General features: G+C 35.8%; 3 protein-coding genes and 1 pseudogene across 3 annotated transcripts; 1 reads left to right on the top strand and 3 right to left on the bottom strand.

Annotated features, from left to right (window-relative positions):
- Positions 1-3387: 3387 nt before the first annotated feature.
- LOC145131114 (cytochrome P450 93A2-like) lies at positions 3388-4438 on the bottom strand (annotated as a pseudogene).
- Positions 4439-6538: 2100 nt separating this feature from the next.
- On the top strand, positions 6539-8343 carry LOC145132099 (small ribosomal subunit protein eS4-like). The gene is made up of 5 exons (XM_079066748.1): positions 6539-6642; positions 7117-7194; positions 7291-7471; positions 7568-7665; positions 7754-8343. The coding sequence occupies exons 1-5, from the start codon at positions 6640-6642 to the stop codon at positions 8186-8188; spliced, it is 795 nt and encodes a 264-aa protein (XP_078922874.1). The 5' UTR covers positions 6539-6639; the 3' UTR covers positions 8189-8343.
- Positions 8344-11725: 3382 nt separating this feature from the next.
- Positions 11726-13914, bottom strand: LOC145131422 (ferritin, chloroplastic-like). The gene is made up of 8 exons (XM_079066106.1): positions 13511-13914; positions 12773-12856; positions 12634-12694; positions 12472-12559; positions 12309-12370; positions 12132-12197; positions 11988-12051; positions 11726-11888 (listed from the first exon to the last, which is right to left on the bottom strand). Exons 1-8 carry the CDS (start codon positions 13852-13854, stop codon positions 11845-11847), a joined length of 813 nt encoding a protein of 270 aa, XP_078922232.1. The 5' UTR covers positions 13855-13914; the 3' UTR covers positions 11726-11844.
- A 1698-nt stretch (positions 13915-15612) lies between these two features.
- Positions 15613-17954, bottom strand: LOC145132819 (uncharacterized protein At5g01610-like). The gene is made up of 3 exons (XM_079067748.1): positions 17723-17954; positions 16879-16933; positions 15613-16142 (listed from the first exon to the last, which is right to left on the bottom strand). The coding sequence occupies exons 1-3, from the start codon at positions 17807-17809 to the stop codon at positions 15772-15774; spliced, it is 513 nt and encodes a 170-aa protein (XP_078923874.1). The 5' UTR covers positions 17810-17954; the 3' UTR covers positions 15613-15771.
- Positions 17955-19576: the final 1622 nt, after the last annotated feature.

Below are 19576 nucleotides of genomic sequence, written 5' to 3'. Positions count from 1 at the left end.
TCCGCAATAAATGATTTTGGGATAAACTCTGATAAATATTTTAACTAACGGTGTTTTGGAATGTTGGGAATAAATGATATCTAAGTTTTGGCTATATTAAAAATGAAATTTTTACCCTTGATATTTGGGTCGTTACACGCTGCTACCGTGCCGGCTCCTTCCCCTTCGACGAAGAGGTACCTGAAACCAAAACTGAAAACCGTAAGCACAAAGCTTAATGAGTTCCCCCATCATACCACATACCACATAATGTCTGTCCCTTGGTATCTTTCAACCGGTATCTGTCTTGCATAACTGGGAGCTGGGCTCCCCTTCGGTATCTTTCAACCGGTAACCGGGAACTAACTGTTGGATTAGTGTCTAAGTCCATAACTATTTTGGTATGTACTTGACCCGATTGTGAGCATGGTCCTTTTGGGTTGCCTTCACACGGGTGACTAGATAGGATGACAGTTGAGGAGAGAGGTTGATTAGGGCATAAATATGATTTATTTATTATATTATATGAATAATATATGAATTTGGAATCGTATTATTAATTAGTATTTAATCAGAAATTAATTAGGAATTAATTTTGGGATTAAAGGAATTAATTAAAAGTACATGGGCTGTTTTGTAATTATTTGATAGTTGAGACTTTGGGCTATTGGATCACCTTTATTAAGGCTTGAACGAAAATCCTAGAAGGATCTAGGAGTTTTCGTCCAAGGGCTTAAGGAAAGGAGTCCATGAACTTGCTTAGGCCCTAAGCTAAGGGATTAGGGTTTCCACCTTGAAACCCTAGCTAGCCTCAAGTATAAATAGCACCCTAAGGTACTAGAATTCGACCACCCCTTGGGAAAACCCTACTAGGGCCGAATTTTGGAGCTTAGTACCTTTCCTCCTCTCTCTCATATTCATCCTCTCACTCAAAGTGTGTTTGTGAGCCATTAGAGGTACTACACTTGTGGTACTTGCTTTCAAGAGCTAAGGAAATTCAAGGAACTAGTTGTTATTACTACATACCAACAAAAGGTATGTATTCTATTCTCCTATGTCAATTTCGAAAATAGTAGATGCATGCTAGGGTTCTTTTGTGTTCATAAAGTTGTATAACTAATAGTGAAAACATAGATCCAACTCTAGGGTTGCATGCACACATAGGATTGTTTGTATAAAACCCAACACTAACCTCCCCTTCGGTATCTTTCAACCGGTAACCGGGAACTAACCTCCCTTTCGGTATCTTTCAACCGGTAACCGGGAGCTAACCTCCCCTTCGGTATCTTTCAAACGGTAATTGGGAGCTAACCTCCCCTTCGGTATCTTTCAACCAGTAACTGGGACTATTTCACCCCTACCACTACCACATAACAACATATCATACATACCGCTAGACATGCATGGGTTCTGACGACCCCTTCGGTATCTTTCAACCGGTAATCGGGACTAATCCCCCTACTACCACTATCACATATATCACAACATGCTAATTGCATAAAACATATCGGGTAGTAGTAAACCTAGATAATTATCACAAAGACAATCATCTATCAACCAACTCCTACTAGTGGGTCGGCATTGTGGTCGTAGACCCACTTCTACTGGAAGGTAACTCACCTCAATGTCGTGAAGTGTCTGAACTGTCCTCGCTGTCGGGATCAACTCCTCTCAATCCCTACACAACAACCATTCTAAAATACCATTTCATACTCATAACCCTTACAAGGGTCAACTCAAGTCCAAGTCAAAGTCAAGGTCAAAACCCTGGTCAAAGTCAACTTTGGTCAAAGTCAACATCTTGTTGACTAGACTCGCCGAGTTGGTCCATCAACTCGTTGAGTCCCCACATCCACAAAACGCTACAACCCCGTCCCTACTTGTCGAGTCTATCAAGAGCTCAACGAGTTCGCCTTCAACAAAATATCGGGACCTTCTTCAACTGACTCGCCGAGTTCATCCTTGAACTTGTCGAGTTCATCTTCATCCGCATGAAGGTGTTTAGTCTATGACTCGCCGAGTTCTCCTTGAACTCGTCGAGTCCGTCTTCATGTGGTTGGGACATTGCCTTGAACTCGTCGAGTCCTTCGATCTTCAAGTCCATAACAAATGACAACAGGATGAGTTTTCCTTCAACTCAACCAAAGACCATTTCCAGAAGACGTTTGAGGGAAACTGTGACCCGACTCGCCGAGTCCCTCTTTGTCCAAAACTATGCAGTCGATTTCAGTGGGTCTTAATGCATCCAAATCATAGATCTGACCTCCTAGGGTCCATTTATGTAAAGCTACGAACTTGATGTCCATGCATGGGGTTTTTGGCTCAAAAAAGATAAAATGGGGTTTATAAGATGCATGGGCTTCCCATGGCCATAAAGTTGGCACCTTTATGCCATGGGAACCCTCAATGGTTCCAGATCCGAAGTGTAACTCCATGAACCATGATACACACCCAATCCCGAATATGGCCTTACAAAGCTTAGAAAAGGGTATAAATGAGCCCTAACTAGAGATCTAATAGTTAGATGGTCAAGGTTTCAGCTTTATACCTCAAGTGAGCTAGAAATGGGGCACAACCTTTGGATCTACTAACTTCCACTCGAACTTCCAAGCTCCTTATTCCTTCTCAAGCTTCACAATCACCACAAACACATAAAAATGGCTCAGGAACACTCAAACGAGGTTAGGTTTTCGATTTAGGGTTTCTCTGAGTTGGGAGGGACGATGGAGGTTGGGTTGAGACAAGATAAGTTGTTTAAATAGGGTGCAAACCCTAAATATTAGGGTTTCATCCAGACAGTCCTACTCGCCGAGTCGGGCTCTCGACTCGTCGAGTAGGTTACTTAAAACCCGCGTCCAAAGTCTTGTCTACTGGACGAGTTGGGCCTCCAACTCGCCGAGTCCCAGTGTAAAAACATAAAATCTTTAAATTTAAAAATACGTACCGGGAACCGGGCGTTACAGGTTGGACTCATACAAGAGCTGTGCAACAAGACCAAATCCCTTAACCTAAGGCCATTTAACTCATGCAGTATGTGACTTAGCGCATTCACTCAATAGTTAGATCACACACGAAAGAGTCATACAACAATCAATAAGGCATTCTACAATAGATAAGGCATCATATAATCAGGCAATTCTATCATGCGGATTTCTGAAGATCCCTAGCCTATCACCAACATGCTGTTCTAACATATCACAACATAATCTCAAATAACTGTGTGGTAATTTGGGGTCTAATTACTGGCTCCGTCATTTCATAAAACAAGGACCATTTATGAAGTTTTTTCTATTTAAAAAAAAGATAAAGGAAATTATAATTATTTAATATATAAAGGGTGCCATCTCTCTCTCTCCCTCTCTCTCTCTCTCTCTGTGAAACAGCAACACCACCACTAATAGATGGCTGTTACGACTCGTCGGACGTCATCATCTTCAACTGCAGCCTCGGTATGGGAAAATTGGGCATTTTGGGTCGCCGTGGATGTATATTTGCCGGAATATGGTAACCTCTTATGGTGGAATCTTCTGTTGAGATTCTTTGAATCACTGGAGCTGTGAGGTGAAGATGTAGTGATTCCTTCACGATTGCTTGAAGATAAGGAAGGTTTGGTATGTTTGATTCTCCTAATATTCTATCTTGTCCCATATCTTTCTTGATTTCTTCAACAACTTTTTTTATTATGTGGGGATGGTTTACGAGTTCTGCTAAAGCCCACTCGGTAGTAATGGCAGAAGTGTGTTCCTGCACTAATTATATCCTGAAATTAAACACATATATGTTAGTAGATGCAAATATAGATATAACAAAGGTTGAAATATGATCTGCTGATGTTAATTACCATAATGAAGGCTTTAATGTTGTCTATGCTCAACTTTATCTCCATGCTATCATCTTATGAGATGTCGAGTAAAGGTCAAGCAAGTCCCTGACTTCTGCCTTCTTGTAATTTTGCTTTCTTGCCTCTTCACGCTTCTCCATGATATTTTCTATCATCTCATCAAATCTTCCACAAATTTCCTTTGACCTTTTTCCAATTCCTTGTACATCTATATATTATTAAGGAACCATATATGATCTGAAAGGTTAAATGTAAACATGAGTTCGCCTATGTCGGTAACTATGTTTTTTATGTTTCCTGCATCGTCATCTTCGTCTGAACACCTCTTGCTCATAAGCATTCGTGATATAATACTGTTCACCATCTTTATAAGCTCCCCTTCAAGTTCTACCGACTTCCCAACTCTGGCTTTCTCTGATAAAAATCTTAAAAAACGATTGATTTCTTCGTTTCTGACTGGATAGAGGGAATTGAGCGTTTTAGCATTGAGGAGTTCTGAGATGACGATCTTCTTTAAGAACTTCTAGTAGGGTCCGTAAGTAGCAAAAATGACTGGACGTAAGTAGCAATATAATCCATGGATGAGTTATAGAGTCTATCTACAAAGACAGTATCATACGTTTTAAACAATTATTTCCATGTTCTCGATCTAAGGGTGGTTGCCCTTTCAGTCAAACATTGTTTTTCTATGCGATGATTTCATATCTGTGAGAGAGAGAGAGAGAGAGAGAGAGAGAGAGACCATTTATGTATTAAATAATTATAATTTCTTTTAACTTTTTTTTAAATAACAAAAACTTCATAAATGGTCATTGTTTTGTGAGATGACGGAAATGCCTTTCTATTAACAATCAAAAGATGACGGTGTTAGCTAAAATGATCATTTGTTAAAATTTTTGAAACCACAGCGACCATCTATGTGGTTTTTTAAACTTAAAGACTAAACTTTAGATTTTATGAAACCACTTCTGTATATATTAAAAAAGGGGGTATTATTTCAAAATTTGATTCAAAAAGACTAAACTGCACAAATGGTCCCTGTGGTTTGCTCAAAATTGCCACTTTGGTCTAAAAAAGTTTTGACTAGCACCACAGGTCCAAAGTTTTCATTTTGTTGCGATTTTAGTCCAATTTGATTTAGAAATATTTAAAATGACGGATTTACCCTTTTTACTTTCTTTTTCTATTTTTATTTATTTATTTAAATGTTTTTTCTGATTAAAAGAAAAATAAAAAATAATCTATCTATCTATCTCTCTCTCTCTCTCTCTCTATTTTCGTTCCAGTCAAGTACAACAGCTCCAAACATCCTCGACCCTTACTCCTTCCTCCCCTCATCGCTCACGCGTCGACCTCGTCGGAAGAAATAAACAGAAGCAGCATGAGTCGTCAGAACGAGCACCACCGACTGCCACCGTAGTTCTCAGACCACTCCGCCCTCCCCCTGTCGTGACCTAAAATCAAAATCAATCTTGAAACATTAACCAGATTGAATCATCTATCAGAAAATACATCAAATGAACTGGTTCAACAAAGATCAGAGAGATATACAGGAGCAAATCAACTAGATGAAAGAGGGAGGGCATGGATTCCACAACCATCACTTAATCTGAATCAATTTCTGATGTGAACCCTAAACCTAAAATCGATTTTTGTAGATGTAGGGATGATCTCACAAAAAACGGATCTCTCCATCGTAACAATCAAGACGAATTCCACAACAATCGCTAAATCTGGAGGGTAGGAAACTGTAATTCGTCGACCACCGCCTTCGCCTCTACCGAGAAATCCAAAAATCGACATCAAGCCACATTCAACGAATGCTCCTCCACATTCAGCGAATGCTCCTCCAGAACAATCGCTAAATCTGATGTGAACCCTAAACCTAAAATCAATTTTTGTAGATTGACGGTGAATGCTCCTCCATTACCGGAATCACCGAAGCTTGGATTTGAAGTTGTCGATATGCCACCAGTGGTGCTCGTCGATTCTCTGGAGGTTCGAGATCCAAATAGTATGTCGACCCAATCACTTTGGGGTTTTTCTTCACGATGGATGGTCAGGTGACCGTGCCTCTCGGTGGTCACCACAGGAACACCACCCTTGGTGGTGTTTGTACTCGACGATGAATGGAGAGGAAAGGTAGCAGGCGGTGGTGGTTCTTGGTTTGAATAAGGAGGAAGATGGAGGAGGTCGGGAAACGGTGCTATTGGCTGGTGAGATACGAACGAGAGGGAGGGATGTTTTGAGAGAAAGAGAGAGAGAGAGAGAGAGAGAGAGAGATTAGTTTTTATTTTTCTTTTAAACTGAAAAAACATTTAAATAAATAAAAAAATAGAAAAAGAAAGTACAAAGGGTAAATCCTGTCATTTTAAATATTTCTAAATCAAATTGGACTAAAATCGCAACAAAATGAAAACTTTGGACTTGTGGTGCTAGTCAAAATTTTTTTGGACCAAAATGACAATTTTGAGCAAACCACAGGGAACATTTATACAGTTTAGTCGTTCAAAAACTATCTTAAACCTTTTCTACCGGATCACATAGTTAGTTCTTGCCTAAAAAAATTGGTGTTTCGAATAAATCGTGTTGGATTTTTTTATCCGGCCCGTGCTTTGGTAATATTTGGGTTTCTAAAACGGCCCGACCCATTTACAAGCCCAGTAAACCAAATAGGTTTACAAGTGATATAAGCCGATCAACTAGGGTTTACCGGCAGAGTTGAAGGAGAGAGTGGCGCAGTAAGTGCAGAGGACCGCCGCAGTTTCGCCGTACATCTATACCGGAGATTCCTATCTCCTACACCACACGCCGCAGCCATGGTGCAATTTCTTTCCATCTTATTGAAATTTTATCCATTAGTAATTCATAGAAGTTTGATAGCTGCTCGCGATGTTCGATTTATTTGATATCAGTTTTTCTTCTACGTTTCTCTCCATTAAAATTTTTGCGATGGTCATCACGCTACATCACTCACGTTTTACTGTTTTTATCCATTGAACTGTTTACCCTGAAACACCTCAAATAACTCGATATCTACTTAGGATTTTAAAGGAATCAGTCGAATCCAGTGTCTGTAGTTTCGATCTCGTTTAAATTAGCAGTATAAATACACAAATGCACTTTCCAACATATATATTGCTGGTTCATTTGTTTTGTAAAGCCCGCATCAGTCGAAATGAGGCTATAATTTTCGCAATATGTTCGTGATTTTGTTTATTTATGTAGCAAAACGATATTCATAGTGCTATTTTTCAATCGTATCATGTTTAATTGTGTTTTTTTCTCTATTGAAGGCTCGAGGATTGAAGAAACACATGAAGAGGCTCAATGCCCCAAAGCATTGGATGCTTGATAAACTTGGTGGCGCTTTTGTAAGTCCATTCAAGACCACTTCTTATATTTCATTCTTTTCTGTCTTCTTTTCTCTCTTGATTGATAACATATTATTTTGATTTTCTGCAACTCAGGCTCCTAAGCCATCATCAGGACCTCACAAATCAAGGGAATGTCTCCCCTTGATCCTCATCCTGAGGAACAGGTTGAAGTATGCTTTGACATATCGTGAGGTCCAATCCATTCTCATGCAACGCCATGTTCTTGTTGACAACAAGGTCAGAACTGACAAGACTTACCCTGCTGGTTTCATGGGTAAGTATATATACTCATCAAAGTTACACAAAATGTCCATATTACCCTCTAGTAGCTTCAACAATTCATCAATTTCACTCTTTGTTTTCTCATCAGATGTCGTCTCAATTCCCAAGACCAATGAAAACTTCCGTCTTCTATATGACACCAAGGGTAGATTCAGACTCCACTCAGTCAGAGATGAGGAATCAAAGGTTAGTTCAAATTAATATATAATAATATAATACAATCATATTTTCAAACACTTTAAAATAATTAATTAAACATTTTTTTTTGTTGTAGTTCAAATTGTGCAAGGTTAGATCAGTTCAATTTGGGTCAAAAGGCATTCCATACATCAACACATATGATGGGCGAACAATTCGCTACCCGGACCCACTCATCAAAGCCAATGACACAATCAAGCTTGACTTGGACACCAACAAGATTGTGGATTTCATCAAATTTGATGTTGGCAATGTTGTCATGGTGACAGGTGGCAGGAACACAGGGCGAGTTGGAATTTTGAAGAACAGGGAAAAACATAAGGGAAGTTTTGAGACTGTTCATATCCAGGATTCCACGGGTCATGAGTTTGCGACCCGTTTGGGGAATGTGTTTACTCTTGGAAAGGGGACAAAGCCGTGGGTGTCGCTGCCCAAGGGCAAGGGGATTAAGCTGACTATTATTGAGGAGGCTAGGAAGAGGCAGGCTGCCCAAGCTGCCCAAGTTGCTTGATTTTTGTGTTGTTGGTGGTTGGTTTTGTTGAGACTTATGTGGTAGTTGTTGGATTTTAGAGGTGGTTATGTTTTGATTTTGGTACACAAATTTGGATGTTTGGGTTTTGCTTGTTGGGTTAATTTGATTACAAAAAGACTTTTATGCTTTTTGAATCTTTTGTTGCATAAAACTAACCTTTTTTATGTCTCAATTGGAACAAAAAACTTTTGAGACCGAAGAAACTTCTTTAATATCCTTTTTGATTTTCATTATCTTTTTAGGGTGAAAAAGTTCATGAAAAATCTCTAAAAACCCTTTATTGTGATTAGTCAGTGCTTTAAAAAAAAAATAGCTATTGATGTATACGATGAAAACATTTGGTTAATGTTAGCCAAAGGCGTTTCATGATGCACCTCTAGCCACTTCTCTAGGAATACAAATAAAAGATTGTAAAGTTAAACACACAAATATCACTTGTAGCTTGGAATTGTTGTAGTAATGTGATAAACACAGATCCAAGGTTAGATTTTGATTGTTCTCATTTAATTGTTTTTGTTGCTATGTTTTGTTTTATGAATTCAAATAACCGTCATGACCCAACAGTAAAGATCTTCCTTGATCATTGTATTTTGACTGAATAAGAGGATACATGCAAACGAGAGTTGGTGTGTGCCGGGTTCTCACATAGTGGCCTCGATTAGGAAATTTATTGATGTTGAAAGGCTGGTAGTGGCATGGGGAGATATGACTTGGAATTAGATTGGTTCTCATCAAACTTAATATTTTGGTTTGGAGGATTACTAGAGTTAAATTAAAGGATTATGTCACTATTGGGTAAGAGTATTTTGATATGTTTTATTATGTCCTTTAACTAATTTTCTTGTTTTATGTGGGAACAATGTAGGTGCTATCAGATTTAAAAGACCACTTTGACGAATATGAAAGAGTAAACCGGTTATCTTTTTGTTGTGTCATTTGACTTTCAAAAGTCCACGTTTTCCTTACCCACGTGTATAATTCCACATCACTCAGATTTCTTCCTAGACCAACAACTCCACCATCGCCGTCGACAATGGTGTTTATATCACTCAAATTTCTCCTATGAACATTTTTTTTTGAAATAAAGTCGGTGGAGCTCCATTGGAAATGTCGACGTCCTAAATCCATTTCCGACCTATTGAAAAAAATGAGTAGTTAAAACTTGAGGATCAGAGCTCAAATTCGAAACACTCGTCTTGGTTTGCATCCCCAAATCATGTTGGTGATTTTAGTGTCACATGACATTTTATATAATTGGAACTGACATGTGAGCTAAGAAGTTTATTGTGTGTACTCTATATTAAATGTTCGGTGAATGCGGAGTGCATGCATACATAAGATCGAATTCTATTATGGTAAGATTGACAAATCTTGTTAGTTTTAGAAACCATTGATTAAGCCTCTAACTTCGAGATTTCCCTAACTAATTTAGAAGATTAAACCCTAATCTGTCATGCATATATACAACTCCTCTTTTGAGCTGTAGATAGAACCTCCTTCCCAACTCTTCTTATTCGTAAACAAACTCAAAACTCTCTGACGATTTGGCTTGTGTTTATGTGCTTAGATACACAAGTGTCCTTTTGGATTATCATAGACTGAATTTTCTGTAACTCAGACATAGAGTGGAAATATCAGTTCGAAAAGTAAACTTACACGATCCATAAGGAATCCAGTTCTCCACCATAACCCTACGTTCTAGTCTCCAACACATCAAACATTTTATCCAACAGATTGTTTGAAATTAGGTTCAAAATTGAAGAATTTAAGGGTTTCAGAGGTAAAAATACCTGATCTAGGTCGAAGTTTTAAAAAGTAGATGTCAGTGACCAACACATAATAGTTGGTGATGTGGGTTTGGAGATGAAGGGATTCAAAGTTGGTCTTGACGTAATTGGCTACGATGGATGAGGGTGAGGTACCGGCGAGTTGGGGGTGATAGAGGAGGTGTTTGGTGGCTAGAGAGAGAGAGAGAGAGAGAGAGAGAGAGAGAGATATGAGGGTGCATGAAGGGGAGGCTGAACATGTGAAAATCATGGTTGATTTTGGAAGACTAGTGTAAAAAGATCGAGCCATCAAAACTGTGGGCGTAGAGAAAGAGGTGGCAAACGATGGTGGTGGAAACGACGGAGGATATAGAAATCGATTAAAGGATTTCAGAGGATGAAGCATGTGTGCAATATCACAATGCATCCATAGGGTGTTGCAGAAAATGTACGTGAAGAATCTAAATTTTTGTCGCGGTGACCAGTCCTTCTTGTGGGGCGCCATTCTTCATTTGCATAAATGACTTATAGTGTCCACATCATCAACCGGTTAAAACATAGCAACACAAATTTATTATAGTGAGTAAAGGGACTAACTTAACATCCTAACAGGTAAACATCTACTAAGTGGAGTACAAAAAATAATAATTAAGTGAATTTTTAAAAATAAACGAGAAAAATTTATAGGGCTAAATTAATATTTTCCCTTAAATTATATGAAAAAGGTGTCGATTTGGACACTCGTGTGTGTCCTATTTGTGATTCTCATCTTGAATCAAATGAACATCTTTTTATGTTCTCTCATCCTCTTCCATATGGAATAGTGTAGGGCTTTCATGAGGCTTCTAGTGGGTTATTTTGCGATTGGCTTTGTTGGGTGCATCAATCGGGGTTTAGTGATGTTCAAAGAAACATTTTTGATGGAGTTATTCAACATTTTGGGTTATATGGAGTAACCGAAACCAACATATGAATTAAAGAACCACAAATTCACATTGCAAGACAAACAAATGCAAAGATACTGTTATAAATTAAGATCTTGTTATAGGAGCCCTTCTGCTGCTTATGATGAAAAGTAGATTTATGAGTATAGTAGTAGGTGAGTGTGTAAGTTGTAAAAAATAATTGCCTTTTAGAAATCTATTGAAGTATAGTATAGTTTTTAATTGCAAAACTAGAAATTGATTTGAATATATTGTTATAATTAGATAAAATTTTCCAATACAATAAGAAGAAATGAAAGAACGATTCAGTAATAACAATTATCTTTACTCCTTTCATCCATAGACCATAATACATGCAAATCTTCATAAAAAACATAATTCAAACTAACTACTTGACAATTTATACAATCTTCAGTTATTCATTTTTTCTTCACGCATGGAATATATATGTGATTTACTTTTGTTTGGTGCCACCAACTATCCAGAGCTCAAACAAAGCTTTACCTTTATTTCGACTTTTTGTTGTTTTTTTCTTTTAAAAAAAAACCTAAAAACTTAAATTCAAAGCTCATTCCAAACACACCTTTCATATGATTCCAACTCAGTTCCCCAAATTGCATACACTCTAAAAACATCTCCAAACCCACTTTATGTCCTACACCATTTAATATTAATTACATTTTACTTTATAAAATATGAATTGGTTTATTTTAAACATAATAATTATTCATTATAATATTATGTTCTTATATATTAAAATGATATTAATTAATCATAAATATAAAACTTAATATGAAGGTCAATAATTTATTTAACGTTTCTAACTTATATATTAAAAACTGCCATAAGTACTACAACCACAAATATTAACTATAAAACCACACAAAACAATCACCAAGTACAACTTATTATGCTAAAGGTACAATCAAACACCCTCCTCAAGAAGCATCTGATTGAAATGCCACACCCCTGCATATTCAATTAAATTAAATTTCATAACATTAATTAAAAGCCATAATTTTACATTCAAATACCAAATTAATACAATTAAGTATATATTAATATTACCATGGCCTTTTCCAACTCTTCTCAATTGAGACACATAGTCTGAAATCTTCTTTATTGCTTCAACCTATATCACAAAACAATTCTAATTAACACAATTTTCAAATATAAATAAATAAATAAATAAATATTTATGAAAATCTTCACCTGTTCTGCTAGAAATTCACTCTCAATAAAATCTGCCAGTTGTGGATCATTGTTTGTATCGGCCACCTTTTATTTCAAAGATTAAAAATAAGAATAAACAAATCAATGAAATTATATTGTTATTTTTTTTTGCATTTAATAATAAAGAAAAAGACTCTTGAATAATGAATAACATACCGAATGCAAAGAAAGAAGTTTTTCATTGACTAGTTTCTCCAAGGACAATGCTAACTCCATTGCTAATCAAGATCAAAAGAATAAAATCAAAATATATGGATTAAATATATGTTTAACAAGTGTTAATTAATTAATTGAGTTTAATATTTGGTTAATTAATTACCATATAAAGCGTCTCCCTTTTCTTCATGCTCAAACTCTGAAGGTGGCCCAACTATGGTATGCAACTTTACTCTTCCACCACGCATATTCTACACATGTAAAAAAGATTTTAAGAAAAATGTGAAAAAGATGACATGAAAATGTGTGTGTGTGTGAGAATAACCTGATATTTCATTAGCTTTTCTGCGTGTTCTCTTTCTTCATCACTTGATTCCTTGAAGAATCTAGAGAGAAATGAATCAAAGTTTATAAGTGTGTAAAGATTTGTATGAAAAGATTAATGGGGATTTGAGTTTATGTACTTGGCAAATCCTTTCATGGCTACATTGTCTCGATCAAAGTATGCATACAGAGCATGGTAGACGTAGGAGACATTGTATTCAACACTGCAGCATTAAGAAGTAAAGAGTTAGTCAACTAGAAGTGGATAGAAGAAGTTCAAATAATAGTTGAAGTAAATCAAGAACAATAAGCTTGGATTTGCCATGAGTTTAGGTTCTTTGTGATTTGTATAGATGATTGTTGATTGCTTCTGTAACAACAAAAACTATGCAAGTTTTGTGTTTTAAATCTTTTGATTCGTTATAGGGAATCATTTTCTTTTCCATTTGGTTGGATTTTGATGGAAATAATAAGCACTACCTACCATTTATGATTTAATGTCATGAAAATTAAATGATTATAAACATTATCATGCTCCTTTCATCCTTTCATCCATAATATCTGTAGATCCTCATCAGAAACATAACTTAGATCAAGTATTTGACCATTAATACCTTTGTAACATTGATCCTAGTTAATTAATCATCATTTTCATTCAGTTATTCGATTTTTCCTCAAACATTAAATGTGTATGACTTGTAGTCACCAATGAAGCATAACATTCAATAACAATCGTCACAAAAGGTATGAAGAATTTCACTTTACGCACAGAATCATAGATATAAGCAGATGTGGACCAAACGACACGATTATACAACCAGACAGCGAAGAACAACGAGAAAAAAACACAAATTAACGAATATAATTATAAAACTTACTTGATTTGCTCGTTGATGGCAGCTTCACAATCATCGAAATAATTTTGACGTGCAAGTGAGGTCTGAGGAGATATCGGGACTAAGAGCTCCTCCTTCTTCACTTCTTCAAACGGCTGAAACAGCACCCCACTACTCAACACCGGACTCTTTTCCTCCACCATCGAAGCACAATGAACGGCTCCTCTTCTTACCTTCGACATCAAGCTCAAAACAGAGGATGGCGACGATGAAAAACACGGAATTTTCACAGAGCCAATCGTGTTTTTGGGCACCGAATCCAGATCTATATCTGGTTTCTTCAACAGAACCCTAGATGATGATGAAATGGCTGTATTCATCGACATTGTTGACGAATCAAAAGGTGAAAATGTGTGTGTTTTTGATGAGGTGAGAGACTGAAGCTGAAGGTTGAAATTTAAAAGGAGGAGCCAAGGGTTCACGAGAGAACAAATAGGATACGGGTTTTTATGAGCCGTTGAAAGGAGAGACACGTGGACGGTTGAGATTAAAGTGTAGGTACTGGCGTGTGGTGGCCTCACGCCTTATCTGTAATCTGGTGGAAGGTATGGAAAGATCAGCTCCATGTCATATTCGTAAGGAATCAAACCTAAATTTGTATGCTTTCACACCACTAATTTTATAAATATATTAAATCGATTGAAATATGTTATTAGATGTAATGTAATTTTTATATGAAGACGAATGTTTATTTGTTTGGTTTAACTATTTGTTGAAGATGAAACAACAATAAGAGCAAACTCTCGGAATTTTATTGGTATGAAGTAGAAAAGATAGATGTCGACAGTCATATGCCTCTAAAAAAAAACGACTGACTCATATTAACAACCTCTAGCATGTACCGATGAAAACCTGAAAAAGATGCAAACAACTATCACTTTAACTATTTGTTGTAGATGAAAGGAGATAAAAATGGAGAAGATAACCGAAAATAGTCATTTAGCATATAGATCTTTCTCAGTCAGGATTTCTTATTCGGATAGACTTTTCTCAGCCAGCACTTTCTCAGTCAGCAACTATCAAACGGGACCTTAATGATTCACGGACCTAACATACAATAAGCAAAGATTTAAGGACCATTTGTGCAACAAATCAATAATCAAGACCAAAACCATAACGTTTGACATGAAGAAAGTTGTAATTTACTCTTTCAATTATTAGAATAATAATAATTATTATTATTTGTCAGTTTTATGTAATAAAATAGATCTCTTATCAATTAATCATGTATTGATGTATATACTAGTAACTTTTTGGTGGCAATATGAAATATTACCTAGTTAAATTGGTAAAAAAAATCATTTTTTTTTACAAATAACTCATTAACCTTAAAACAAATACAATATATATTCAAAAGAATGTAGGAGATAACTGTATATATGTAAAAGATGTTTACAAAATGTTAAAGTAGGTCATACAACTTTTATTGGTACGAAATTAATTTTGTACTTGAAGAGTACACGTCTTTGAACTCTGATGCAATAAATTTGATTTTGAAATTGAAAGTTATTCATTTTTTTTTTTTTTTCAAAAAAACATAATTATAGTATCTATTAAAACCAATCGGGGAATAGTATACTTTTGTGGTTTCATATTTTAGCCACGAACTTATTTTTGGCCGCAAAACTTTCTTATATCGACTTATTTGGTTCCTATACTTTCGTATGTTGGCAATTTCCACCCTTTACTTTATAGAATGACATTATAAAATATCACTAGTACCCTCTCAAATTTGAACAATTACTAAATAAAAGAGTTACAAGCTAATCACAAATGACCTTTACATTACATATGGTCTTTATGCATTGAAAGTGGACAAAGAACGTTGTATTGCTAATCGTCAGGAGCCTATAGGTGTGGAATTGACGAAGGAAAATCATGGGAGATGTTGAAACTGAGCAGTTGGAAAATATGTTACTAATGTTGGACGGAATCAATACTTCCTTCGATTCAGATTTAAAAGGACGTGGGATCTATTAAAACCCATCCACCATAAAACCACATTCGGAGTGTCTACTTGATTTTACATCTCTCACATAATATATAATAAAGTTGCTCTAAAATGACTTATCTACATAATCTAATGAAACACAATATTTTCTTTATAAATTATTCTCTATCCACCATAAAACAAAAACCAAACAACCAAAAACTTAAATAAATCCACAACAAATTCAAAACCATATACACATACACATCATCCACCCACATTTTCCATAACTCAAAACCAACCAAAACACATCTCAAAACTTCTCAACCGTAATCCCATCACGATGAACCTCATAACCAGATCGAGTTCTAGTCTTCTTCAACCCGGCTGTGAAATGGAGTTTGGATCCTTCGGAAGCAATGCAAGTGACTTTGACCCAAATCATGACTTTTGTTTTGAGTCCTTCGATGTCTGTAAACTTTCCTTTCTCAAGGTAACCGGTCACGGTTGTTGAGAACCGCAACACGGATGAGTCACGGTATCCGACTTCACAGATGGCGGGGATGAAGACGGTTAGTTTTTTGGTTTGTTCGTCGAACTCGTAGTTTGTGGCGTCGCGTGGGAAGATGCCTACGGGTAGGTCGTGTTCTTTGAGGAGGTCGGTTAGTGGTTTTTGCATTTTTCCTGAAAGTGGTTGTTTGATGTTAGTGAAGGGTAGAATGGTCATTTAGAGTGAGAATGGTAAATGATTGTTTATTGTTCGGATGGTTAGAACGGTCATTTACTTACAGAAGGGCAAAATGGTTATTTACTTTCAAAAGGATAAATTGGTCATTTACTAAACAGTTATTAAATGTAAGGGCAAAATGGTCATCAATTGTCAGAAGGGTAAAATGGTCATTCACTGTCAAAAGGGAGAATGGTCCATTTAGTGTTGGAAGTGTAAAATGGTCATATGATGTCAGAATGGTAAAATGGTCATTACTGTCGGAACGGTAAAATGGTCATTTAATGTTAGAAGGGTAAAATGGTCATTTAATGTTAGAAGGGTAAAATGGTAATCCCTGGTTATAAAAGGGTAAAATGGCAATTTTAGTCGTCTAATGTTAGAAGAGTAAAATGGTAATTCCTGGTTATAAAAGGGTAAAATGGCCATTTTAGATTAACTTACTGCCAGAAGGGTAAAATAGTCATTTACTGTCAAAATGGTAAAATCAGCCGTTTACTCAATCGGTCAAAAAAAGAAACAACATTTTTCCAAAGATCACTTATTTAACTTGATGAAAAAAAAAGCTTAATAGAGAGTTTAAGAGAGTTTAATATGGTATATAAGATTCCTTTAAAGGGTATTCTGGACATTCATTTTAAAGGCTATTTGTTATGACGAGGGCATTTACGTCTTTTATGTCAAGATACAAACCTTTCATTTTGTTGACGAACCAGGTAGCTCCCCCTGAAATACTGCTTTGCAAGCTCTAAAACCAGAAAGAGAAGCAACAATCAAGTATTTACATTTACAGCCAAAAAAAATACCAATTTCTGATACAAAGTAAATAAATGTAAACAATAAAAACAGGTTAAAAAAAGATAATAAACTTGTAGTTAACCATTTTTTTTTTTCTAATTTTGGTGCAATTGTGAAAGAGATACTAACTTATTAGTTATTATACTTTCACACTTTTTTCAATTACATACTTTTACTCCCACAATCATATCAAAACATAATATTTTTCTAATTTTAAATAGATTACCTAACATAAATTGATGAAATAACAGTTGATTTGATTAAAAATTGGCAAATTTGCTACTCATTGTCCATCTTAGGTTTTGTTTCTTTTTTATTTAATAGGCTTAATGGGGCAAGAAGGTATATATGATTTAATGTATAAAGATCGACTTAATAGAAAAAGTCTTGGGAATTTTAATTTCAAGATCTAATTTTCTCTCAAAAGACAGAATTGCTATGGATTTCTCCTCAAACGCCATAAAGTCTGTCCTTTTTCCCAAAAATGCTACTTAAATCATCAGAGATCTATCTTTTAAGCGTGAGAAATCACAACCTATAATTATATTTATACACAATTATGCATCGCAGTCAACATCTAACAGCAACACCATGTTCGAAACGAAACTTTAACCTAAAGCCAACAAATTTGACCAATTGACAGATATCTTCAAACGTACTTCACATTTTGCACAGATCATATCATGAAATTGAAATTTAACTTTAGGATTAACGATTAAACAAAGAGATGAAGACTTACGTTGATGTCATCGCCGACGGAATTGAGTTCTTTGTTGGCTTTGTTACTGAACCAGTAGCTTCCGAACTTGCCAACAATCTGATCCATAACTTAGTTAATTTCTGAAGGAGAATTGGCTCTTATTGTATCTTGTGAGAGATGGATTGAAGCGGTGCCCTCTCTCAATATCCCGAATTTTCAGAGGGAGAGAGGAGAGAGGAGGTTGAATGGGTTGTTTATTCACAACTTCTTACACGTTCCTTTGTCAATTTCGAGTAAATTACTCGTTCAACCCTCGGGGTTTCGCTTTTTACATTGTTTAAATAAAATTTAGAGTAAATTAAATAAATGGCCCCTTTGATTTGGTCCAGGCTTTAGATTTCATCCATATAAATTTTTTTTTTCACTCACAAAGTCCCTATGGTTTGGTTTTATTTTGGTATTGGTCCAACATCAACTTAAAATAACAATTTTTCTTTAATGCTATATTTTAAATCTTTTTTTATTGTTGTATTATTATGAAACATTAGTTGGACTCATCCTAACACCCCACATCCTTCTTGTCCATCCACCCTCACCTTGAGTTCCACCATCTCACCTTTCATATTCGAAAGAATTTGAAACACAAAACAAATATCTAGGGCTTGGTATGTGATCGATTAATTATGTATTTGAAATCATATCCATTCGAGGTGAGGATTTGGCTTTGTAGTCAAGGGGTTGCAATATATTTTTTGGGGATTTTCGTAAGGAAGAAGACAGTGAACGAGCGGGGTGTACTTTTTTGGGTTTTATGATTCTGCTCTTTTTATAAGGAAAAAGGCAGTAGATTGTATAAGTGTTTCATGGATGTTTTAGCCAAAGGTGAGATGAGAGGGGACAGTAGGAGTGGAACATACTATGGCAAGTGTTTTACATTTTTGTTAGAGGTGATAAGTGTAGAGACAGTGGGAGCGGAAAAGTGTCACACCCAGCCCAGCCGTTGGCGGAAACAACAGACAATGCGGCGTAGGGATAATTGGATCTCGGCAACAGGTACAATCAAACACAAATGTATATTTTAAAATTTTATTTATTATTGATTTTTTGAAGGATTACATTGTTGTAGGAACATACACAAACTCCTAAAATTACTATACTAAACTTCAATAGCTTCCTTGCAATATTCCTTCATACTTGGGAGACACTCTTCCACACTCATCTTCCTAAGAATAGATGTATTTTGAAAGTCAATATAATGTTGGTGAGTGCATGAATTTTTATTTTTGAATTCCGTTTAAGATTACTTGTCTTTGAGAAAATCTAATATTTCTTAATTATTTACCTAACTTTCGGATATCTGACGATCCTAGCGTATTTTAATTAGGATTTATTTTATTAATCATAATTTCTTATCTTTTTATGATATCTAACGATCATAACGTATTTCAATTAGGATATATTTTATTAATCCTAATTTATTATCTTTTTAAGATATCTAACGATCCTAACGTATTTTAATTAAGATACGGAATATCTTTTGTTAACCATAATTTACTATCTTTTTAGGATATCTAACGATCCTAACGTATTTTAATTATCATTCAAGGCATCCCTAATGGTAATCTAAGCTCTAAGGCAATTTTTAATGTATTAACGTGAGCCCCTATAATCGACGCTACGATCGTAAATGTACCCCTAATCACGATGCTTCATCGGACGTCGAATAGTAACTTATATGGAAGGTATCCTACCGGGATTGTAGTTAGCAATCGCAAGTGGGGTTGTCATGACCCCGTATAGATCTATACATAACTTTCTATTGGGGATATGCCAAATTTAATCAAGGCTTTTAGATAAATAACCAACTCACTAACGCATTAACCCTAAGCTTTT

Source organism: Lactuca virosa, chromosome 8 (genome assembly GCF_052849685.1).
Source record: "Lactuca virosa cultivar CGN04683 chromosome 8, Lactuca_virosa_CGN04683_v6, whole genome shotgun sequence".
Lineage (NCBI taxonomy): Eukaryota > Viridiplantae > Streptophyta > Magnoliopsida > Asterales > Asteraceae > Lactuca > Lactuca virosa.
This window is presented reverse-complemented; position numbering and strand designations above follow the sequence as displayed.

Excerpts from the sequence above, each read along its gene's own strand:
- LOC145132099 (XM_079066748.1), top strand. Across the intron at positions 7,472-7,567 it reads TTACCCTGCTGGTTTCATGG|ATGTCGTCTCAATTCCCAAG; the intron begins GTAAGTATATAT and ends TTTTCTCATCAG. Across the intron at positions 7,666-7,753 it reads TCAGAGATGAGGAATCAAAG|TTCAAATTGTGCAAGGTTAG; the intron begins GTTAGTTCAAAT and ends TTTTTGTTGTAG.
- LOC145131422 (XM_079066106.1), bottom strand. The coding sequence starts at position 13,854 with ATGTCGATGAATACAGCCATTTCATCATCATCTAGGGTTCTGTTGAAG. Across the intron at positions 12,052-12,131 it reads GTGAATTTCTAGCAGAACAG|GTTGAAGCAATAAAGAAGAT; the intron begins GTGAAGATTTTC and ends TTTGTGATATAG. Across the intron at positions 11,889-11,987 it reads AAGAGTTGGAAAAGGCCATG|GGGTGTGGCATTTCAATCAG; the intron begins GTAATATTAATA and ends TTGAATATGCAG.
- LOC145132819 (XM_079067748.1), bottom strand. The coding sequence starts at position 17,809 with ATGGATCAGATTGTTGGCAAGTTCGGAAGCTACTGGTTCAGTAACAAA. Across the intron at positions 16,934-17,722 it reads CCGTCGGCGATGACATCAAC|AGCTTGCAAAGCAGTATTTC; the intron begins GTAAGTCTTCAT and ends TTCTGGTTTTAG. Across the intron at positions 16,143-16,878 it reads GTTCGTCAACAAAATGAAAG|GAAAAATGCAAAAACCACTA; the intron begins GTTTGTATCTTG and ends AACCACTTTCAG.